Source organism: Myotis lucifugus, unplaced genomic scaffold, assembly GCF_000147115.1.
Source record: "Myotis lucifugus unplaced genomic scaffold, Myoluc2.0 scaffold_402, whole genome shotgun sequence".
NCBI classification, from domain to species: Eukaryota; Metazoa; Chordata; class Mammalia; order Chiroptera; family Vespertilionidae; genus Myotis; species Myotis lucifugus.
The window spans coordinates 131,361-154,164 of NW_005871450.1; the positions used below are offsets into that span (position 1 = coordinate 131,361).

The following is a 22,804-nucleotide window of genomic DNA, read 5'->3' on the forward strand; positions in this document are numbered from 1 at the left end:
TTCAACCTTCCTAATGCCGCGACCCTTTAATACAGTTCCTCATGTTGTGGTGACCCCCAACCATAAAATTATTCTCGTTGCTACTTCATAACTGTAATTTTGCTACTGTTATGAATCATAATGTAAATATCTGATATGCAGGATGTATTTTCATTGTTACAAATTGAACATAATTAAAGCATGGTGATTAATCACAAAAACAATATGTAATTATATATGTGTTTTCCGATGGTCTTAGGCGACCCCTGTGAAAGGGTCGTTCGACCCCCAAAGGGGTCACAACCCACAGGTTGAGAACCACTGCCTTAGACCAACAAATCCCTTAACCTATTTCATCCGTGTGATGGTGTTCATATCGGAATATTCTTACACACAGAAATGAAGGAGGATATGTAAGTTCCTATAAGTGTACTGTCCAATTCAGTAGCCACTAGTCACATGTGGCTATGTAAATTTACATTTATGTAAAATCAAAAATTCTCTCCCACAGTTGCACTAGTACATTTCAAATGCTCAAGGGCCACCATGGCCTGTAGCTACCATGCTAGACAGCCCAATAACAGAACATATCCATCACCTCAAAAGTTCTACTGTACAGCGTTGTCTTAGAACCTATATACATGGCACATAGTAGGTCCTCAATGAATGTTAGCTTTTATTACTATGATGATGAAAAATACATTTATTTTTTAATGTATACATGTACACTGATAGTCCGACAGAAAACTTTATGACTCTGCTTCATATTATCAGTGGGACTTTTGCTGCTGCATCACTGATGACAGAGATTTTACATCAGGTTTATATTTCGTGACCTTCAGAGATATGCACGAGCTACTACTTTCATCCGTCAGGCTACTCCTATTATGAGACTTAACAAAATTCATCACTGAGAACAAAGATTCACAAGCGTATGTAGATGAAACCAAAACACCGGTCGGATCTAGGAAGGCAGGGAGAGTTAAGGCAGAGGCATAGAAATTGCTCTTCCCCTCTCTCAGTCAATCCATGTCTATGGTCTTTAAGATAACTTGTTATGTAAAATTATTTATCTAAGATGCACCTACACTGAATTTATCTGAAAAATAAAAAAAGTCGATATTAAGAAAAAAATTGTAAATGGAAAATTATAAGAGAGGGTTTCGCGTGCCAACAAAAGTTACTGGCGTGCCATGTTTGGCACGCGTGCCAGGGGTTGCCCACCCCTGTACTAGGCCGTCTGACACCACCCACGCTGGGAAAAGACAGGTGGTTCATTATCACAAGGGGGCGGGGTGGGGGGGGCAGTCCAGGGTCCCACCTTGTCTCCACTGACTCTGTAGGGCTGGAAGGTACTGGCTTCCCCTTGGCAGGGAGGCTCGGGTGGCTCCTTACAGCCCGGCAGGCTGGGGGTGGGGCTGCAGTTTTCCTGTGGTATTTGGCAGGGGAAGAGCAGTTACTATCTAAACGTTTGCTATCTTGCCCTGGCCAGTTTGGCTCAGTGGCTAGAGCGTCAGTCTGTGACTGAAGGGTCCCAGGTTCGATTCCAGTCAAGGGCACATGCCCAGTTGCGGGCTTGATCCCCAGTGTGGGGCCTTGCAGAGGCAGCCTGATCAATGATTCTCTCTCATCACTGATGTTTCTATCTCTCTCCCTCTCCTTTCCTCTCTGAAATCAATAAAAATATACTTTTTTAAAAAAGAAAAAGAAAATGAAATAAAAGTTTGCTGTCTTGCTAGGCTGCCCCTTTCCTGGCTCTTTGACTAGTCAGAGGCTTTTAGGCTTTTTGGGTCTGCACCCATTGCTGCTCTCATTACCATACTCTGCAGCACTCAGTCTTAGATGAGGCGAGAAGCAACCCCAAGTAACTCAATGCCATGTCACTCCTGAGTCTTGCGGTCCCTGGCCAGTCTGCCTTCTCTCTACCTTTCACGTTTGTTTTACATTCCGTGTCCAGGAGTGTTAGCTGTACTTCGTTTTAGCAGGAAGAACAGGGAAAGAACATCTCTTCCATCTTTCCAGAAGTGGCAGTCTCCAGAATAGAGCACGTATGTTGGAAACCTGTTACAGCAGTGCTCTCTAAAACGACTTTTTAAAAACATTCAGCCATGTTAATGCCTAGGAATAGCAGATTTTTAAAAGAAACATTAACTTATTGAAATATGACGTAGTCATTAAAAATGCAGGGGAGAGAAATATCTGTTGGCTAGAACAGGGGAACTGGTATTGAACATTCCCTCCTACCACAAAAAACGTAGGAAATATACAGACAAAATATATGGAACAACTGTTTTCAACATTGGAAGCACATTCCTTTAATCCCTGAAATAAAGGAAGCAGGTGAGATAAGCCCTATGATCACCCTAGATTTCTGCTGGTAGATAATTAAAAAAAAATCTTTATTGATTTCAGAGAGGAAGGGAGAGGGAAAGAGAAATAGCAACATTACAGTTATGAAGTAGCAACGAAAATAATTTTATGGTTGGGACACAACATGAGGAACTATTTAAAGGGCTAGAAGGTTGAGAACCACTTCTCTAGACTCACCCTATCACAGCTTAAAAACAAAGCTCAAAAGAATCAAACTGAACCAAAGGGTCATACAACCATCTGAGTATAAACAGAAACAGTGTTTTACAAAATGTAACATTCATTCATGATATCAACCCTAAGTAGCAATTTAACCACAATAAAGGCATCTACAATAGCCCATCAGGTAGCCCAGCTGGTGTGGCTCAATTGGTTGAGCATTGTCTCATACACCCATTTGATTCCAGGTCACGGCACATGCCCAAGTTGTGGGCTCCATCGCCGGTAGGGGGCCTGCAGGAGGCAGCCAATTGAGTTTCTCTCATCAATGTTTCTGTCCCTCTCTCCCTCTCCCTTCCTGTCTCTAAAAAATCAATTGAAATATATTACAAACAAACAAACCCACCAGGTAATGATGAAAGACTGAATGCTTTCTCCCTAAGATTAGAAGCAAGGCAAGGCTGTATGTGGTCAGGACTTCTATTCAAAACTGTTCTAGCAGACCTAGCCAATGCAATAAGGGAAGAAAAAGAAGTCAACAGAATGAAGATGGGAATGCAAGAAGTACAACTCTTTATTTACTGTCTATATAAAAAAATTCTGTGATGTACAAAATATTACTAGAACTAGTATGAAAATTTAGCAGAGTCAAGATACAAAAATCAATTATATTTATATATTCTAGCAACAAACTAATAGAAATTGAATTTTAAAGCCAATACCACTTATTTTTTATTTTTTATTATTTACTTCAGAGAAGAAAGGAGAGGGGGAGAGGGAGGAGAAAAGAGAGGGGGAGAGAAGGAGAGGGCGGGAGGCAGAGAAAGAAAGAAACATCAATGATGAGAGAGAATCATTGACTGGCTGCCTCCTGCATGCCCCATACTGGGGATTGAGTCCACAACCTGAGCATATGCCCTGATCGGGAATAGAATAGTGACCTCCTGCAAAACCAATACCATTTAGAACATCAAACCCAAAACATCACTTAGGGATAAATGTAACAAAATATGTGTAAGAACCCCTGGCCACTATGGCCCAGTGGTTAGAGAGTCGGCCCACACACCAAAGGATCACATGTTTGATTCCAGGTCAAGGGTGGATATCGGAGTTGCAGCTTCTTTTCTTCTCTTTTTTCTTTCCTTTTCTTTCTTTCTTTTTTTCTTTCTTCTTCTTTCTTTTTAATATATTTTTATTGATTTCAGAGAGGAAAGGTGAGGGAGAGAAAGATAGAAACATCAATGATGAAAGAGAATCATTGATCAGCTGCCTCCTGCACGCCCCACACTGGGCATCGAGCCCACAACCCGGGCATGTGCCCTGATCGGGAATCAAACCGTGACCTCCTGGTTCATATATTGATGCTCAACCACTAAGCCACAAGGGTTGGTCCCAGGGTTGCAGTTTCGATCCCTAGCCCCAGTTGGGGTGAGCGCAGGAGGTAACTATTCGATGAGTCTCTCTCATGTTGATGTTTCTCTCTCTCTTTCTCTTCTCCTCCTCCTTTTTCTTTTCCTCCTCTACTTCCTCCTCCTCCTTCCCTTCCTTCCACACTCTCTAAAAGTAAAATCAATGGAAAACATATCCTTAGGTGATAATTAACAACAACAACAACAAAATATATGTAAGAAATCTGTACACTGCAAACTATAAAACATGACTGAGAGAAATGAAATAAGCCCTAAATAAATGAAAAAAAGAGATAAATGGAATATCTAAATGTTCGTGGGTCAGAAGGACTTGTATCCGGAATCCAAAAAGAACTATTAAAATTCAAGAGTAAGAACATAACTTATTTTAAAAATTGAACAAGAGAGTTGAACAAACAACTCCAAAAGAAGATATACAAATGATCAAAAAGAAGAAAAGATGTTCAAAATCCTCAGGCAACAGGGAAATGCTAATGAAAATTGCACTGATTAAAAAAGAAAGAAAGAAAGAAAGAAAGAAAGAAAGAAAGAAAGAAAGAAAGAAAGAGAGAAAGAAAGAGAGACCACACTGACATACCACTATACTGTCATTAGAATGGCTAAAACTTAAATGTTTGAAGATATATCCTGTTGGAAACTATGGGATTCTAACCCATTTCTGTTGAGAATGTAAAATATACAACCACAGTGTAAAATGATTTGGCAATTTTTTAAAAGAGATTCTCCTCCTAGTTATTTATCAAAAGAAAAAGAAAAAAGAAAGGAAAGCCATGTTCACCCATAAGGCCAGTCCACAAGTGGTCATAGAAGTTTATTTACATTTGACAAAAATGAATAGGTGAATGGATAACCCAACTGTGGTATGCCCATAAAACGAAATACAATGCAGCAACAAAAAGGAATAAACTATTTTTTTTAAAAGGAATAAACTATTGATATGTGTTCAAAACCATAATGAACAAATGAAGCCAGACACAAAGAGAACATCCTATATAATTCCATTTATATGCACTCAAGAAAAGATTAATCTGCAGTGATGTAAAGTTAAATTAGTTGCTGTTGCCTACAGTCAGGGGTGTGGGAAGAGGCATGAGGGAACCTTTTGGGGTGATGGAAACAGTCTACATTTAGATGGGGCGGTGGTCACAAGGCATGTATATTTGTCAAAACTGATTGGAAAAGTTTATCTTATGTACATTACATGCAAATTACAACTAAAAAATGATTACAAAGACACAACTAAGAAAACCACAGAAAGGAAAAATATTTACTCACAGTAAATATAACTGACAAAGGATTTGAACTCAGAATATGAAAAGAAAACCTTCATTAACAATAAAAAGTAGAAGCCCATTTTTTAAATGGGCAAACAACTTCAATAAACTTTTCAAAAGGGATATATATACTAGAGGCCTGGTACATGAATTCGTGCACGGGTGGGGTCTGGCCAGCCTGCCCCGATCAGGGCTGATCAGGCAAGGCTGGCTGGGGGAAGGGATGCAGGAGGTTGGCCAGCCAGTCCTGCCCCCGATCGGGATGGGGGGGCTGATTAGGGACAGGGCCAGCCAGGGGGAAGGGCCGCGGCCAGCTGCAGGGAGGGGCTGTGGGCAGTTCACCGGCCGGCCCCGCCCCCTGGTTGAATTCCTGGTTGAACACCTGGTCGAGGAGACAATTTGCATATTAGCCTTTTATTATATAGGAGGATGGTGTAAATGCACATGAAAAAGTATCCAACATCATTTTTTATGATGGAAATACAAATTACAGTAATAGTGAGATGCCATTCATTAGAATCCTATATAATAAAAGCGTAATATGCAAATCAACCGAACAGTGGAACACAGGTCGGCGGGGGGTGGGGCCGGTGAGGAGGTGATGCTAGGCCAGCCAAGGCGCGTGCCAGAGGGAGGGGACGGCAATGGGGTGAGGGGGGCAGCAGTGACCAACAGCGAGGCGATGGGGGCTAAGGCCATCCCCTGATCGTCCGCCCAGTCACCTCCTGCAGAAGGAGGCCATGGGTGGCAGGACGATTCCGGGTGGGGCCAGCCGCTTGACATCCCCAGATAGGCCCACCAGGGTGGCCTCTCGAAGAGGGAGGCCAGACTGCTAAATCATCAGTTGGACATCCCCTGAGGGCTCCCGAACTGTGAGAGGGCACAGGCCGGGCTGAGGGACCTCCCCCCAGTGCACGAATTTTCATGCACTGGGCCTCTAGTCTATATATATAAAAACCTAATATGCAAAGTGTTCCCTCAGAAGTTCGATCACTCGCTATGATGTGCGCTGACCACCAGGGGGCAGCACAGAATGAAGGAAGGCCCTGGCCGGCAGCCAGCAGCTGGAGAATGGAGTCACTGCTGGCAGCCGGCAGCCACTAGGCACCCTACTGTGCATGAATTTCGTGCACTGGGCTTCTAGTGACTGAAATAAAAAGAACTACATCAAACTATAGCAAAGATATAGAGCAACTGAAACTCTCAGATGCTGTGGTGGGCTGTAAATGGTACCACCTCTTTGGGTAACTGCTTACATTCACCTACCCTACAAACTGTGTCATTCCACTTCTAGATGATTACTCAAGGGATATGAAAATATACCCACAAAAAGACCTGCACAAGAATGCTCAGAGGACCGTTATGTATATCAAAAGCTGCCAAAGAACCCAAATGTCCTTCAAAAGGAGAATTGTGTCTATTCTTCCAAAGGATAAACAAAGTGTCCTATATATTCATAAAATGTAATACAACTCAACAATAAAAAGGAATAATGTAGTGATGCATACCACATAGATGAATCTCAAAAACATTATGCTGAGTGAAAAAAGCCAGGCACAAGAGTACATACTGTACGAATTAAATATATTAAATTTGTAAGCAAGTAAACTAATCATGTGATGACAGATCAGAACAGCAGATGCCTCTGAGGGGTAGAAAACTGACTCAAAAGAGTATGTGGTACGAGAGAACACGGGCCCCTCCAACTCTCCCCTGTGGGAATATAATGAAGGTCATCTGAGAGTGCACCATGGGACTTTGGGAACCTGGCCAAGGCCTGGGTCAAGGAAGGGCCAAAAAGAAAACATTTCTGGGTGTGAGCCTAGAAGGAAACACTATGGCTGGTGGCTCTGTCATCTGTACTCTATATAACCCTGGAGACTTCAATGGCAACCGCTCCCCCTCCGCCCCTCCCCACCCCTGCCCCATGCACACGTAAGTTCAAATAAGTCCTAATAAACTCATGTCTTTCACAGCCAGTCCAAGAGAGAACTTTTGTGGGTAATGTAAATGGTCTACTTCGGGTTTTGGGTGGTGGTCCAATGTAATTATTCAACTTTCAAAAATGGGGCATAGCACTGTCACGGACCTAACACTTAAGATGTCTAATTTTTGTAAGTAAATTATATTTCAAGTTTAAAACTCATGCGAAAGGGTTATGAATCAAAACAAAATTTATTCAGCATCACACTGGGGTATATGCATGTTTGTAACTTCTGAAGTTTACACAAAAAATAGAAACCCTTCTGAAAGAAGTATATAAAATAATGCCAAACCACAAAAAGAAACTCATGCTAACATTAAGTGAAAACGTAAGATTTAAAATTGTACATATGCTGTGGTTGTAATTATATAAAATATGGCATGAGGAAATACCTGACGTAGCAGTGTAGTGATGTGGCTTTTTAAAAAAATTCTTCATTGTTTAAAGTCTTACATATGTCTCCTTTTTCTATCATTGACCTCTCCCCAGCCACTCCCACCCCCCAGTAATGTGGCTTTAAAAAAAAAATTTTATATCTATGAATCTCTGAACTTTCCATAAATGATGATAAACCAAAAATAAAAACAAAAGTTAAAGACAAAAACAAAACAGAACCAATATAAACAATAATAACTGGTGTATAACAAACACCTGTCTTTTATCTTTCCCAAGGAAGAGAAAGATGCTGTGTCTAATCTTTGAGATCTTTAAGAGATGAAAATCAAAACTCAACTCACCTGGAACTTGGCCATTTTCTCCTGCTCCTGGAGAAGCACAGAACCCTGGAAGGCAGAAGTGGCAAAGGAGAAAGAAGCCATGAGACACAGGCCCTGGCACATATGGCTGCTCTGTGTGAGTTTTAAAAAGTGACCCCCCCTTCGGCCCATAGCAGTAGCCTCTCAGCCAGGGGCCCTAGGGCAGGGAACTACCTGCCCGGCTCCAAGCAGTAAGGCTAATAGCACAGAGTAAAGGGTCATTGCTCTCATCCTGGGGACCGTGGGAAATGAAAGGCCCTGGAATGCACTGGCCATGACCACAGAGTAAAACTCTGAGGCCAGCAGGTCTGGGTGGGGCATATCGCCAGGATCCCACTACTGATCCTTCTGACCCACTAGCCCTTTGTGCCTATTCCACATCCATCAAGTGGGGCTCGTACCATTGTCTAGCTCACAGCTTTGTCAATACATTCAAATACGCATGCAATGCCTGAGAGCTACTCATGTTCATGGGCCTTCCTACTTCTGGCAGAAGGACTATGGCGGGAATGAGAGCAACACATCCGCTTCTCAAAGCCTGGAAGCAGTTCCCTTTATAACGTCCAATTCCTTGCTCTGGCCCTACATTTGCTGCACTCTCCTGCTCGGCTCAGTAATGGAGCTTTGCAAGGAGACCTGACATTTCACAGTATTTAGTGAGAGAAAGCAAGTGGGGTCTGGGGCGTCTGGCTAGCTGGGCACTTGCTCACCGCCTGCCCGCCACCTGCCAACCACCAGCCTGCTGCCTGCCAGCTACTCTGAGAAGCCTTCCTTCACCTGGGGGTAGTTGGGAGCTAATTAGAGGGTAAGCAACTCTTTTGCCTATAAGATGATTAACACATCTTTTTATCCTTTGCAGCTAGAATAGAGTGAGAACTCAAAAATCCATGGAATCAATGAATGGCTGAAAACACACTCCACTGGGTAGTTAGGAAGGAGTGAACCAGTTGATGCCTGAGGTTCCTCTGAGCTGAGCGATTCTGAGCCTGTAGCTCCCAATGGGAGGAGGAGAGGATGAGCTGTATCTTCAGGGTTTCTTATTTTACTGGCTTTGCTCAAACAACATCAAGGTCATCCTTAAAGGTTACTTATTCATAAAAGGGTCATTCATGGGCTTCTCAGGAAGGCAAACCCTATGAAGTTATTTATTTAATTTAAAAAGTGATTGATTGATTGATTGATTGATTTCACACCAGGTATTTTCTCAAATGTCATTCTTCTCAAAGAGTTTTTCCATGACCATGCTTTGTATAATTTAAATTCCCCACCACTTTTCTTCTTTTCCCCACTCACGTCCTTTTTATATTTAGTGTCATTACTTTCTAACATCCTCCTGTGTGTTTTAGTAACTTATCTTCCTTGTATTTATCCATCTTTTTAATGAAGCCCCACTGTTTTGGTCACTACTCTTTCTCCAGCTCATGGCATGTTGCAGGCACTCCAGACAGATTTGTTTAAAAAGAAATGAATAACTTAATGAATAGTTGATAAAGATACATCCTGTGTCATATTCACTGAGAGCTTCATTACTACTCACCAGGATCATTAACTCACTTATTCAACAAATCCTTATTTTTTTATTTTTTTATATTTTCACATTTTTAAAAATACATCTTTACTGATTTTAAAGAGGAAGGGAGAGGGATAGAGAGATAGAAACATCAATGATGAAAGAGAATCATTGATCGGCTGCCTCCTGCACGCCCCCCACTGGGGATCTAGCCTGCAACCCAGGCATGTGCCCTTGGCCGGAATCGAACCTGAGACCCTTCCGTCCGCAGGCCGACGCTCTATCCACTGAGCCAAACCGGCTAGGGCTCAATAAATCCTTATTGAGCATCTAACATGAGCTAGGCACATTAAAGTCCTTGATCTCATGAAGCTGATACTACACTAGAGGAGGCAGGTAGGAAATCAATCAACGGATAACTATATAATGTGTTGGCCCGTCATAGCACTGTTCAGAAAAATATGGCAGGAAAAAAGGGAGACAAACAAACGGGAGGTGCTATTTTAGCAGGGATGGTATCAATGCCTGTGCTATAGTTACTAGTTCAGTCACATCTGCAGGTCAGTTATCCTGTGCCTCGTCTGTATGTTGTTTTGAGGAAGAAATGAGTTAATACACAAAAGCACTGGAAACTCTGCTTGACCATAATACACTCCCAATAAATGCTAATTATCATTGTCATTACATAATAAGTTATAGAAATGATACACTAGTCTGGGTTAGTTCCTAAGTAAATTTGTTTCAGGATATGAATGTATTGTTAATAACTGTACATCAAGTATCAAATACTTTGAAAAGCAACTGTACACAGCCAAGAGTGGTCCTGTTAAGGACCAGAAATACCCATATACTAGTAGATCCTTTTCATAGTTTTGTCACCTGTTTTCAGGAAATCAGAAAACAATCTCTCAGGGCTGCAGGCCCAGGTATCCAGCTGCCAGCTGACACATGCACCAGCCATAAACAATTGAATAACTTCCTCTGCAAACCTTGTCAGTGTTGGGCACACTGAAAAGAACGACACAATCCCCACAATATAGGAACCTATAGCTTAAGAGGAGACACCAGCTGGAAACCAAGAGCAGATTAAATTCCAAATAAACAAACAAAATTCAGCGCCTCCCCTTTAACTGCAACTCTTCAGGACCCCCAGCTTTCTCACTAACCACCATTCTCCCAGTTACCATGTGAGAACTTTGGAATTGTTAATGTCTTCTCTCCCTTGACCCCCATCCTATATAATAAAGAGGTAATATGCAAATTAACCCCCACACCCTCACAAGATGGCTGCCTACGACCAGGCCGGCAGGGGGGTTAGTGAGGGATGACCAAACGACTGAACAAGCAGCTGCGTGGGGTGACCAGGCCAGCAGGGGGCCTGTGAGGGGCAACCAGGCCGGCGGGGAGGGGGGGCAGTTAGGGGTAACCAGGCTGATGGGGGGGGCAGTTGGGGGCAATTAGGCTGGCAGGGGGCAGTGAGGGGCAACCAGGCCAGAGATGGGGGCAGTTGGGGGTGACCAGGCTGGCAGGGGCTCAGTAAGAGGCAACTAGGCCAGCATGGGGGGGGGGGCAGTTGGGGGCAATTAGGCTGGCAGGGGGGGCAATGAGGGGTGACTAGGCCTGCAGAGGGGGCAGTTAGGGGCAACCAGGCCAGCAGAGGGGGGCAGTTAGGGGTGACCAGGTCAGCAGGGGGAGGCAGTAAGAGGCACCCAGGCTGGTGGGGGGGGGGGGCAGTTAAGGTTGACCAGACCAGCAAAGGGGGTGCAGTTGGGGGTGACCAGGCCGGCAGGGGGGTAGTTGGGGGCGATCAGGCTGGCAGGGGGGGCAGTGAGGGTCAACTAGGCCAGTGGGAGGGGCAGTTGGGGGTGATCAGGTCAGCAGAGAGGGCAGTTAGGGGTGACCAGGCCGGCACACAGAGGCAGTGAGGGGTGACCAGGCAGGCAGGCAGGCAGGTGAGCGATTAGGAGCCAGCAGTCCAGGATTGTGAGAGGGATGTCCAACTGCTGATTTAGGCCCAATCCTCGGGATCGAGCCTAAACCGGCAGTCGGACATCCCCCAAGGGGTCCTGGATTGGAGAGGGTGCAGGCTAGGCTGAGGGGACGCCCCCCCATGCATGATTTTCATGCTCTGGGCCTCTAGTATATTTATAATAATCCAATATACATCTTCTAGACTCAGTGTCTGGAGTTGGCAATAAAATACCAAAGCAAATGTGATAACGGGGGAGGACTATATAACAAGATGAACAAAAAGTTGACAACAGCTGAAGGCTATGATCATACATTAGTATACATTCATTAGTATATTATTTTCTCTACACTTGTGTTTGAAAGGTTCATGATCACAGTTGTCACGAGGATGACAACTATGATACAAGTTTTGAGAAGCACAGAGAATATATACATACATAGAAACAAGCAAAGAGAAATACATTAACATCCTTATAGTTATCTCTACACCTGGATCATGGATAATGTTTGGCTTCCTTCAGCTATTTCTCAAATTCTCTATGATAAGCACAAATTAACTCAATAATCAGAATATGAATATAATGTCATATAAAATAACAAGGAATTAAATGAGCATAGCCTTCAAGTGCGCTAAGGTCCTAAATTATTGCCAAATGGCCCTCCCTCCTTCAGTCCTTGGTAGATTACCATTTCTTAGGGCTGAAGGAGGGTATGGCAGGAAGGTCAAGAGCCCAGGCTGCCTGGGTTCAAATTCTCAGTTCTGTCTTCTCTATTCCCTGAAACTCTTTGCCAATCAAAATTCTTTGTCTGTTATGAGGATTAAACTAATTAAAGCAAATAAAACCTATAGAAGACTGTCACTCAACAAGTTAAATATTGTTACTCCTTCATCAACACATGTCTCATCTAACCTCCCCTTCACTCATTAAATGTCTGAACATTTGCCCAATAGAGAAAACTTGCTAATGAGTGAAGGAAGTCCGCTTCCCTATTGAGAACAGAAATGACGCACAGCTTGTTAAATTATCCCACGTTGGGACAATGTTACCCTCCTCTCTGCACCCTCTTTGAGAAGCCAGGATGAGAAAGGACAGGAGGCTGGAAGATATTACAATAGTGTCTCTGGTCCAGGATGAATCACAGTGGGCATCCTCCAGGCACCAGCGGGGGAGGGCCCACTTCTGCCTTTCAAACAGGATGGGGGGAGTGGGGTGTCCTTAGCAATCCACCAACAGCCCCGCTCCCCACCACAGAGGACAAGGGCCAGCGGTGCTGTAGCTGGAGCTCAGAACTTAGGCAGGCTCAGCACCGAAGCTTCTCAGAAAGAAATAATAGATTGATAACAACCAGCCACCTCTTAGCTTGTGCTAGGATCACTGCTAAGCACTTTTACATCTTTTTAAAAAAAATATATTTTATTGATTTTTTACAGAGAGGGAGGGAGAGGGATAGAGAGTCAGAAACATCGATGAGAGAAACATCGAACAGCTAGCTGCCTTCTGCACACTCCCCACTGGGTATGTGCCCGCAACAAAGGTACATGCCTTTAACCGGAATCGAACTTGGGACCCTTGAGTCCTCAGGCCGACGCTCTATCCACTGAGCCAAACCGGCTAGGGCCACATCTTTTACTTTCACCTAATCTTACAACGCACCCACTAGGGAGGTCCTCCTAAGGCAGAACAGTAAGAAGCTAGGAAAACTCCTTGGCAAGTGGAATGGGAAAACAGAAAACTGAACCAACCGGCAGAGCAATTCACAGCCAGACACAGGTCACAGGTGGAAGGCCCCGGGAAAACTGGTGCCGGACCTTGCCACAGGGTGATGTTTCAGATCGCTGGTCATCGGTTAAGATCTTCCCCCTGACTTTCCCTCTCCAGAGATAACATCAAGGCATCCGTTGTATTTCAGCTCCAGGCCCAGAAAAACTGCAAAACCAGGACAGGGAGGCCAGGGCCAGCTGCAATGACGAATGACCACGTGCCCTGGCGCTGACCTAACAGTGGAGATCAAGCCCATGAAAGTGCACACCTGGAAAAGCTGATGAATATTTTTTCGAGATCCTCCCCTAAAAATCCCGCCTTTGGGAAGCAGATAAAACCCCTCAAGATAAAGGAAGCCGGCCCTCGCTCCCTTTGGAGCACGCCTCCGCCTTGTCACGGGTGAACTTTCTATTTTCTTTCCCCTAAACTCTTCCTGTCCCAGCTTTAATAAACGGCCTCTTAAAATCACCTGGATTCCTGCTGGGAAATCTCACCTACACGAAATCTAGACCCCACACACTCCCGGCCGGCTGGGGGGCGACTCGGCCTGATCCCGGTCCAGTGGGACACTACTGTCCGGTGACACGACTATCAACCCCTCTCTAGGCAGGAGAAACAGATAAATCAATAACTCCACCAAGATTATACAACCGGAAAGGTACGGAGTAAGCGGAAGTAAGGGAGGCGAGGGGATCGGCCCAGAGACACAGAAACAGATTCCCGACCCGGCCGACCCCCAACTCCACGCGCGAACCTTGCACAAACCTGCCATCCGCCGCTTCTGTTCCCCAAGAGCGAGGATGGCACCTACGGGGCCCACGCCACGCAAGCCAGTCAGAGACACGGGGTCCGCACTCGCTCACTCGCTCACCTCCTCGGAGATCGTGGTGACTCGCGCCCATCCCACTCAGAATCCCGGAGGGAAACGGGGGCCACCGCTCCGCCTTCCCAGAGCGGAAGTGGATCTCACTGCCCAGCGCTTCTGGACTACACTTCCCAGAATCCTCCACAAGGTGGCGCTTATCTTAGGTTGCCGCTTCAAAAAAAAATACATAAGATGATTCAGTTCGGTCAGTTCTTAGGCACTATTAGAGCTTGACTTTTTTTTTTTTCTTCTTTTCTTTTTTCTAAATTAAAAAAAATCACAGTATTAATAAGTGTGACTGAAAAGTCAGTGTGGATGAATAGGGCAGAAAGTTAAAGGATCTCAAAGTCTGGTAGCCCCTGGATGCCTCTAAACCTCTGACAGTTTATCTTGTGTGAGCTATTCATTCGGAAATGCTGGACACACGAAAAGGAAAAGTGATCTCTCACCACCCCACAGAACAAATACCAAAAGTTTCCCGTTTATCTTGGTTTTAAATATTCATTTTTAAATTAGTTTTCTGGCAAGTGAAAGAAAATACAGTCAAGAAAGTGAGGGAAATACTGTAACTTGAAAAAGCCTCGAATGTATGTTGAAAATGTTTCTTCCTTTAGCTCACCTTCAAACGTCTCATAATCTATATCCAGGCTGCTCTTGACATCATAAATACGATAGGATGTTTTACTTTTCTATAAGACCCATGCTTATTCAAAAAAATAGGTGTGGATGTATGGGATATGGGATCGCACTCAAGTAACTAACAAATTCAACTTTTTTTAGGGCACTTTTTTTGAGGTATGCTAGGGTGTCTCAAAAAATGTATACACTTTAACAACTGGTAGCTCTTTTTTTTTTTTTTAATATGGGACGCTTCATGAATTTGTGTGCCATCCTTGTGCAGGGGCTATGCTAACCTTCTCTGTATCGTTCCAATTTCAATATATGTGCTGCCAAAGCGAGCACTGATAGCTCAATTTTGAAAATGCAATGTATTTTAATAAACACTGCCTTGGTAATTATTCAAAGTGTGTGGATACATTTTGGAGGGACACCCTATATTTAGTCTCTAGCCAGGTAGCTCAGTTGGTTTTGCCCTGATACACCAAGGTTGCAGATTTGATCCATGGTCAGGGCACATACAAGGAGCAACCAATGAATGCATGAATGGGTGGAGCAACAAGTCAATGTTTCTCTCCCTTCCCTTCACTCTCTAAAGTCAATCAATAAATTTTTTGTTAAGCCCTGACCGGTTTGGCTCAGTGGATAGGGCGTCAGCCTGCGGACTGAGGGGTCCAGGGTTCGATTCCAGTCAAGGAATCGATGTATCTTGGTTGCAGGCACATCCCCAGTAGGGAGTGTGCAGGAAGCAACTGATCGATGTTTCTCTCTCATCGATGTTTCTAACTCTCTATCCCTTTCCCTTCCTCTCTGTAAAAAATCAATAAAATATATTTTAAAAAAATAAAATGTATGCTATGAATTGGTATATGTATAGTAAGTACATTGTGAATGTACTTACAATCTAACTTACACATCCATCAACTCACATTGCTAACTTTGTGGTGAGAACCTTTAAGATCTACTCTCAGCAAATTTCAACTGTAGTTAACGTGGAATACACTGGATCCTCAGACCTTAATCATCTTATAACTGAAGGTCTGCACCCTTGAACCAACCTCTCCCTACTTCCCCCACCCCCACCTGCATCCCCCAGGCAACCACCACCATTCTACTCTGTTTCTATGAGTTTAACTTTTTTCCTCCCTTGGATTCCACATATAATTCTACTAGGCAGTATTTGTCTTTCTCTGTCTGGCTTATTTCAGTTAACATAATGCCCTCCTGTTATATTCATGTTATTGCAAATATTTCTCCATATTGTCTATAAAACAATGATTAGAGTTAGAGGCTCAATTTGATTCATTTTTTTTTTCCGATGCAAAAGCATAAGAGTCTTTATTCAAGCCTGGGCTTGGCTCCCCTACCCTCCTTACTGACGCAGCAGCAAGTGGCAGAGAGAGCTAGCCCTGTGGGAAGAGGGGTTTTATAGGGGGTTGGAGTAAGGGGAGGAGAAAGGACTGTGGGCCAGGCACAAGTCGGTGTCCTGATTCATTTTTTAAAATATATTTTTATTGATTTCAGAGAAAGGAGAGGGAGAGATATAAACATCAATGATCAGAGAATCATTGATCACTGCCTCCTACACACCCCCTACTGGAGATCGAGCATGCAACCCCGGCATGTGCCCTGACTAGGAATTGAACACTCAACCACTGAGCCACATGGGCTGGGCTAATTCATTTTTTTTCAGAAAGAATATTTTATGGGTGGTTCTGTTTGTATCTCCTGAAAGTTGCCAAGATATCCTAAAAGAGAACAAGATAAGAACACGTCCTCTACTAAATATCAAGACTCATTGAAAGCCTGGCTGGCGTGGCTCAGTGGTTGAGCATCAACCTATGAAGCAGGAGGTCATGGTTTGATTCCCCATTAGGACACATGCCTGGGTTGCGGGCTTGATCCCCAGTAGGGGGCGTGCAGGAGGCAGCCGATCAATGATTCTCTCTCATCATTGATGTTTCTATCTCTCTCTCCCTCTCCCTTCCTCTCTGAAATCAATAAAAATTTATAAATAAATAAAAAAAGACTCATTGCAAAGCTATAGTAACTAAAGTACTATGGTTTTGGTAAAAATATTGAAAAATAGATCAATCAAAGGAAATTAAGAGCCAAAACAGACCTGTAATTATGTATAGACTAGAGGCCCAATGCACAAAATTTGTGCACAGGTAAGGTCCCTAGCGGCTGCCGGCTACCGACCAGGGCCTCCCTTCACACTCGCCTTGGCCTGGAGCCGCCCGCTCACCTACTCACCTACTCCCACCATCCTGTGCAGTTCCACTTTCATCAGGGCCCATCAGGACCGGTAGTACCTCCACTGCCCGCCCCCCTCTCTCCCCCGCTGCCAGTGCCACCCCCTGGTGGTCAGTGCACATCTAACTCCCTGTGGCTCTAACTCCCACCCATAAGGACGATTTGCATATTAGCCTTTTATTCTATAGGATTACTGGTTTTCTTTAAACATGGTACTGCAAAGTAGTGGGGAATGAGGCAAAATTTCGGTAACTGGCATAGGAAGAACTAGATATTCCTATGAAGAATAATTAAATTCTGCCAGAGGCAATATACACCTTGAAGATCCCATAAGTTGATTTTAATTTCATCACCTACCAAAAAATAAATTTCAAAAAAAAAGAGAAAGGGAAGTAAGTTTTTTTTAAAAAAATGTGCATGGCCCTGGCTGGTTTGGCTCAGTGGATAGAGCGTCGGCCTGCAGACTGGAGGGTCCCAGGTTCGATTCCAGTCAAGGACACATGCTCGGGTTGCGGGCTTGATCCCCAGTAGGGGGTGTGCAGGAGGCAGCTGATCAATGATTCTCTCTCATCATTGATGTTTCTATCTCTATCTCCCTCTCCCTTCCTCTCTGAAATCAATAAAAATATTTTTTAAAAATGTGCATGTACACAGAAGTATCAATATATATACAAATTCACTTGTATAGAATAATGACTCAAACACATTACCAACTGTATATGAGGTTTTATATAATTTTTACAGAAAGGTTTAAATTATTTCAAAACAACAAGTTTAAAGAAATGCAGGAGTTGGGAGGCTGGGTGAAAGAGGTACAAATTGGCAGTTACAAAGTAGTCCTGCGGATGTAAAGTACAGCATAGGGGGTCTATATAATAAAAGTCTCATTGACTGTTACAGAATAGCCAGTCACTATGATGCCCACTGATCACCAGGGGGCAGACGCTCAAGGTAGGAGCTGCCCCTGGTGGTGAGTGCGCTCCCACAGGGGGCATGCCGCTCAGCTGCCAGAAGCCAGGCTCACAGCTAGTGAGAGCAGCGGCAGTGGCGGGAGCCTCTCCCGACTCTGTAGCAGCGCTAAGGAGCAGCAAGCAGGGAGGCATTAAGGAGCGAGGATCCCAGACTGCGAGAGGGCACAGGCCGGGCTGAGGGATTCCCTCCTCCAGTGCATGATTTTCGTGCACCGGGCCTCTAGTATAGTCAATATTTTAATAACTATGTATGGTGCCAGGTGGATATTAGACTTATTGGGGATCACTTCTTAAGTTATATAAATGTCCAACCACTATGCTGTACTGCTATAATATTGAATGTTAACTGTAATTTAAAATTTTTTTAAAATATGATCAACTAGATTAGGAGTCAGCAAACTATAGCTTGTGGGCCAAAACCAGCCTGCCACCTCGTTTAGTATGGCCCATGAACTAGTTTATATACCCTGGATGCTGTTCTCAGTGGTTAGAGCATTGGCCCTGGCATTGAAGGGTTGTGGGTTCAATTTCTGGTCAAGGGCACATACCTTGGCTTCAGGTTTGATCCCTGGCCCCAGTCAGGGCATGTGCAGGAGGCAGCCAATCCAGGTGTCTCTCTCACATCAATGTTTCTATCTCTCTTTCTTTCTCTAAAAATCAATGGAAAAAAATATCCTCAGGTGAGGATTAACAACAAAAATACCCCACAAAAATAACAAAGAATGTATTCTACATTTTTAACAGATGGGGGAAATAAAGAGTATTTCATGACACCTGAAAAATATATAATATATTCAAATTTCAGTGTCCATAATAAAGTTTTATTAGAACACAAAAAATGCAAAATCCCATTGAGAGATAACTAGAATACCTAGGTAATGCATTTATACCTTTTTTTTAAAAAAAATGTGATCACATGAAAATCCCAAGATTTGTTTTCCAAATGAATATATTCTGGACATCATCCAACATCTTTTACTACAAATTTACCTTCTCCCATTTGATGTTTGCATAGTGTTCCTCTGGATCAATAAATTGTAAAACACTTTGACAATCAATGATTATTTCTATGTTTGTGTTTATAATCAATAATGCAATTAATGTTCATATACATGAACATTGCAAACACAAATTCACTTCTGAAGAGCAAAGATTCACCTCTGGGGATAATTCTTTAATTTTAATCCAATATACTGTATGAAATAAAGCAATCATATTATGAGTCCTTGACTATAGGTAATTTTTAGTTAGTTATTTTATTCATTTCATTTTTCATACCTTTTAAGCTTTAGTAAAAAAAATAATGGTCACTGTAAATACATATAAATTGGAAGTTAATGAGAAAATAATCCAAAACCTTCCCTGATAGCCCCCAAACTAGATTGTATATGGCAAATAATCCTTTTCACACCTTCTTTTTTGGCATGCACTCATTTTGAAAGATCATTTACATCAACTGGATTTTACCAAGAGGGTTACAACATATTTCTCCCTGAATATCAGTCCTATTCCTGGATTTATTAGATTCCAAGTGAAGAAACCCTGTAGAGAGCGCCTGGGAAAGGCCCCTGAGATGACAATTGTCTGAATCCAGTGGAGCCTGGCAGAGCCATGCCCTGGAAACATACCTTGCCAGAGGCAGGTGTGCTGTCAGTCTGACCTTTAGTTCAGGCACCAGGGGGTGGATTTCATTATCTAAATCCAGCCAGGCACCAGGAACAAACATGATTATCCAGCCCATCCAGAAGTGATTACAAAGAAGCCACAAGAATGCACATACTTTATCTTAAACTTTGGTAAAACTTCCTGGTATCTTACTGTATAAAATAAATGCACTGTATCGGCTCTGGGTCCCTGTCTCTCCATCAGAGGACAGCTGTCCCACCCGGTCCCAGCTTTCCTACTGTCTTTGTGTCTCTTTCATTTTCTCAATCCCCTGTCGCCCCTACTCAGGACTCCTGTCCACTCTCTAGCCGTGCTGGTCTCGGAAAAGAGAAATATTTATAAAACCCCTTTCCACTCTCAAAACTTTATAGTGTTTTATCCCCAGCATGGACTCTCCAAAAACTAGATGTACAACCTGACTGGAAGCATGAACACATTTCTCATTCTTAACGATTCTTGCCAGAGTGGACTTTCTGATGGTGAGTGAGACGTGAGCGGTGACTGAAGTCCTTCCCGCATACGTCACACGTGTACGGTTTCTCTCCAGTGTGGACTCTCAGATGGGCCTGAAGACGTGAACTCTGACTGAAGCCCTTCCCACACTCCTCACATGTAAATAGTTTCTCCCTAAGGTGAACACTCAGATGGACTCTAAGATTTGAGGGGAGACTAAAGGACTTACCACACTCCTCACACTTATGGGGCTTCTCTCCCGTGTGCACCCTCTGATGATGGCGAAGATTCAAGCTCCTGCCAAAGCCTTTCCCACACTCCTCACATGTGTAAGGTTTCTCCCCAGTGTGGCCTCTCTGATGGTATAGAAACTGTGAGCTGTACCTAAAGCCCTTGCCACAGACATCACATGTGTATGGCTTCTCCCCAGTGTGGACTCTCTGATGGGACTGAAGGCCAGAGGATTGACTGAAGCCCTTCCCACACACACCACACGTGTACGGTTTCTCTCCAGTGTGGACTCTCTGATGGACCCGAAAATCGATGGACTGACTGAAGCTCTTATCACACTTGTCACATTTATAAGGCTTCTCCCCCGAGTGGACTCGCTGATGAGCGTGAAGATTTGATCTCCAACTAAAGCCCCTCCCACACTCCTCACACTTGTATGGCTTCTCTCCCGTGTGAATTACTTGGTGCAGTTTAAGGTTGGAACTGTAACTGAAGCCCTTTCCACACACATCACATTTGTAGGGTTTCTCCCCAGTGTGGACTCTCTGATGGGTCTGCAGCTTTGAAGACTGACTGAAGCCCTTCCCACAAGTTTCACATTTGAATCGTTTCTCCCCCGTGTGGACGTTCTGATGGACTTGAAGATTGGAAGCCTGACTGAAGCCCTTCCCACACTCCTTACATCTGTAGGGTTTCTCTCCCGTGTGAACCCGAAAATGGATGTGAAGATCTGTATTGCGAGTAAAGCCTTTCCCACACACCTCACATGTGTACGGCTTCTCTCCAGTGTGGAGTCTCCGGTGGCATATTAATGGTGAATTGTGACTGAAGCCCTTACCACAGACATCACACTTATAAGGTTTCTCCCCAGTGTGGACCCTCTGATGGATGTGATAGTGGGCGGCCTGAGTGAAGCCCTTCCCGCACTCCTCACAGGTATAGGGTTTCTCACCCCTGTGGACCCTCTGATGAACACGAAGATTAACACTCCAACCGAAGCCCTTGCCGCACTCTTCACATTTGTATGGCTTTTCTTCAGTGTGGACTCTCTGATGACATTGGAAGTTTGAACTCTGACTAAAGCATTTACCACACTCCTCACATTTGTAAGGTTTCTCTCCAGTGTGAGTTCTGTAATGAATGGTGAGACCTGTGCTGCTACTGAATCCCTTGCCACAGCTGTCACATCTATAGGACTTTTCTCCTGCATTAGAATGAGAAGGAAAGGAACTCTCATTGAAGCAATCACCGGAGTCATGACATTTCGAGAGTTTCTCTCCTGGGTGAATCCTCTGAGGAGCCTGCAGGTGTGAGTTCTGAGCCAAGCAGTTCCCTCCTGGGTGTGCAGTCTGGTGACTTGAAAGCCGTGAGCTGTAACTGAAGCCCTTCCCACACTCACTACAGAGATGCAGCTCCTCTCTGCAGGGTAAATGCTGACTGACGCCATCGCTCATGCTGTTCCCACAGTCATTAGATTTGTAGGGTTTCTGTTCTGTGTGAATTTTAATATGATCACTAAGTAGTGATTTCTTCACAGCTTCGCAGGCATGCAGGTTAGCTTTCACATGACTTTGTTTACCTCCATTCTGATTCTGTGACTCGCTCAGGTGTATATTCCCACAAGCATCCTCGACATGGAAACAGTCTTGATTTTCAACACAACAGGAGCCATCTCCTTTACATTTCACCACGCCGCTCCCACTCCCAGAAGTCTGATCAGAACTGCCTTGTAGTAACCGGGAGCTCTCCCTCTGAGGACACCTGGTTGAATCACTTGCAATCTGTCTCCAGATTTGCCAGAATAGCTTTTCATGTGAAAGGTACTTTAATGCAACTTTCTGAAGAATCTCCACCTCATTCTGGTTCTTGCTGCCTGTAAGAAAAAGCGGTATTCCAAGATGACGACAAGTGAAAGCTTTGCTCAGAAATGTCAGGATTTCACACTCAGACCATAGGGCAAGGTCTTCATAAACCTAGGGGAGGGTCATCTCTGTACAACATTTGTCCTTTTCTTGCTTTCCCGTGCAGTTGAAGCAAAGAATGGTGTCACCAGACTCTTACCCACTAAGTGTAAAGGTGACCCATTCAGAACCATAAGTCTAACATGTAACACCTGAGCTGAAGTCTGGACTCAGATGGCTGCAGAGCAACAAAGACAATCCCCATTCCAACCTACAGTGACATCGATTAAAAGCTGCTCACCTTGTCCACAGTATTCCTATGACCAGTGGGATTCTACTCATTGGGCTACAAAAGCTCAGACTGTAGGCATACAATAGGATTTTAGGTCCTGGTAGAAATTATCTTCTAAGAGTAAATTTGGGAAATGGTCGGACTAATAATATTCATTGTTCTAAGTCTGGAAGTAAACCAGGTCTCAGTAAGAAGTGGAAAAGGGAAAACTAATCTGGTACAACTCAGGAAGAACCTGGGAAAAGGAAAGAAACAGGGCACAGTGCAGACTCTCAAAGGCAATCCTGATGAGGAAGAGGGGGAGGTCTCCTCGCCTTGCAAAGCTTTCTCGGGAGAGCTATGTACTGTGTTGTTTCT

General features: G+C 43.9%; 2 protein-coding genes and 1 non-coding gene across 11 annotated transcripts in view; all 3 read right to left on the minus strand.

The window, feature by feature from the left end:
- Positions 1-14,236, minus strand: part of LOC102417453 (zinc finger protein 233) — a 23,079-nt gene extending 8,843 nt beyond the window's left edge. The window contains 2 exon segments of the mRNA XM_023743589.1: positions 7,934-7,978; positions 13,961-14,236. Of these exon segments, the coding sequence (XP_023599357.1) occupies positions 7,934-7,948 (15 nt within the window). The 5' untranslated portion in view covers positions 7,949-7,978; positions 13,961-14,236.
- Positions 14,237-14,916: 680 nt separating this feature from the next.
- On the minus strand, positions 14,917-15,023 carry LOC111823129. The gene has a single exon (XR_002826136.1). It is a non-coding gene; the product is annotated as a U6 spliceosomal RNA (small nuclear RNA).
- Positions 15,024-18,836: 3,813 nt separating this feature from the next.
- The window catches only part of LOC102423232 (zinc finger protein 227), a 104,919-nt gene continuing 100,951 nt past the window's right edge, over positions 18,837-22,804 (minus strand). For all 9 annotated transcript variants that reach the window (XM_023743580.1, XM_023743575.1, XM_023743574.1 and 6 more), the window contains one exon: positions 18,837-22,127. In XM_023743580.1, coding sequence (XP_023599348.1) covers positions 20,017-22,127 — 2,111 coding nt within the window. In that variant the 3' untranslated portion in view covers positions 18,837-20,016. The remainder of the gene's footprint in view (positions 22,128-22,804) is intronic.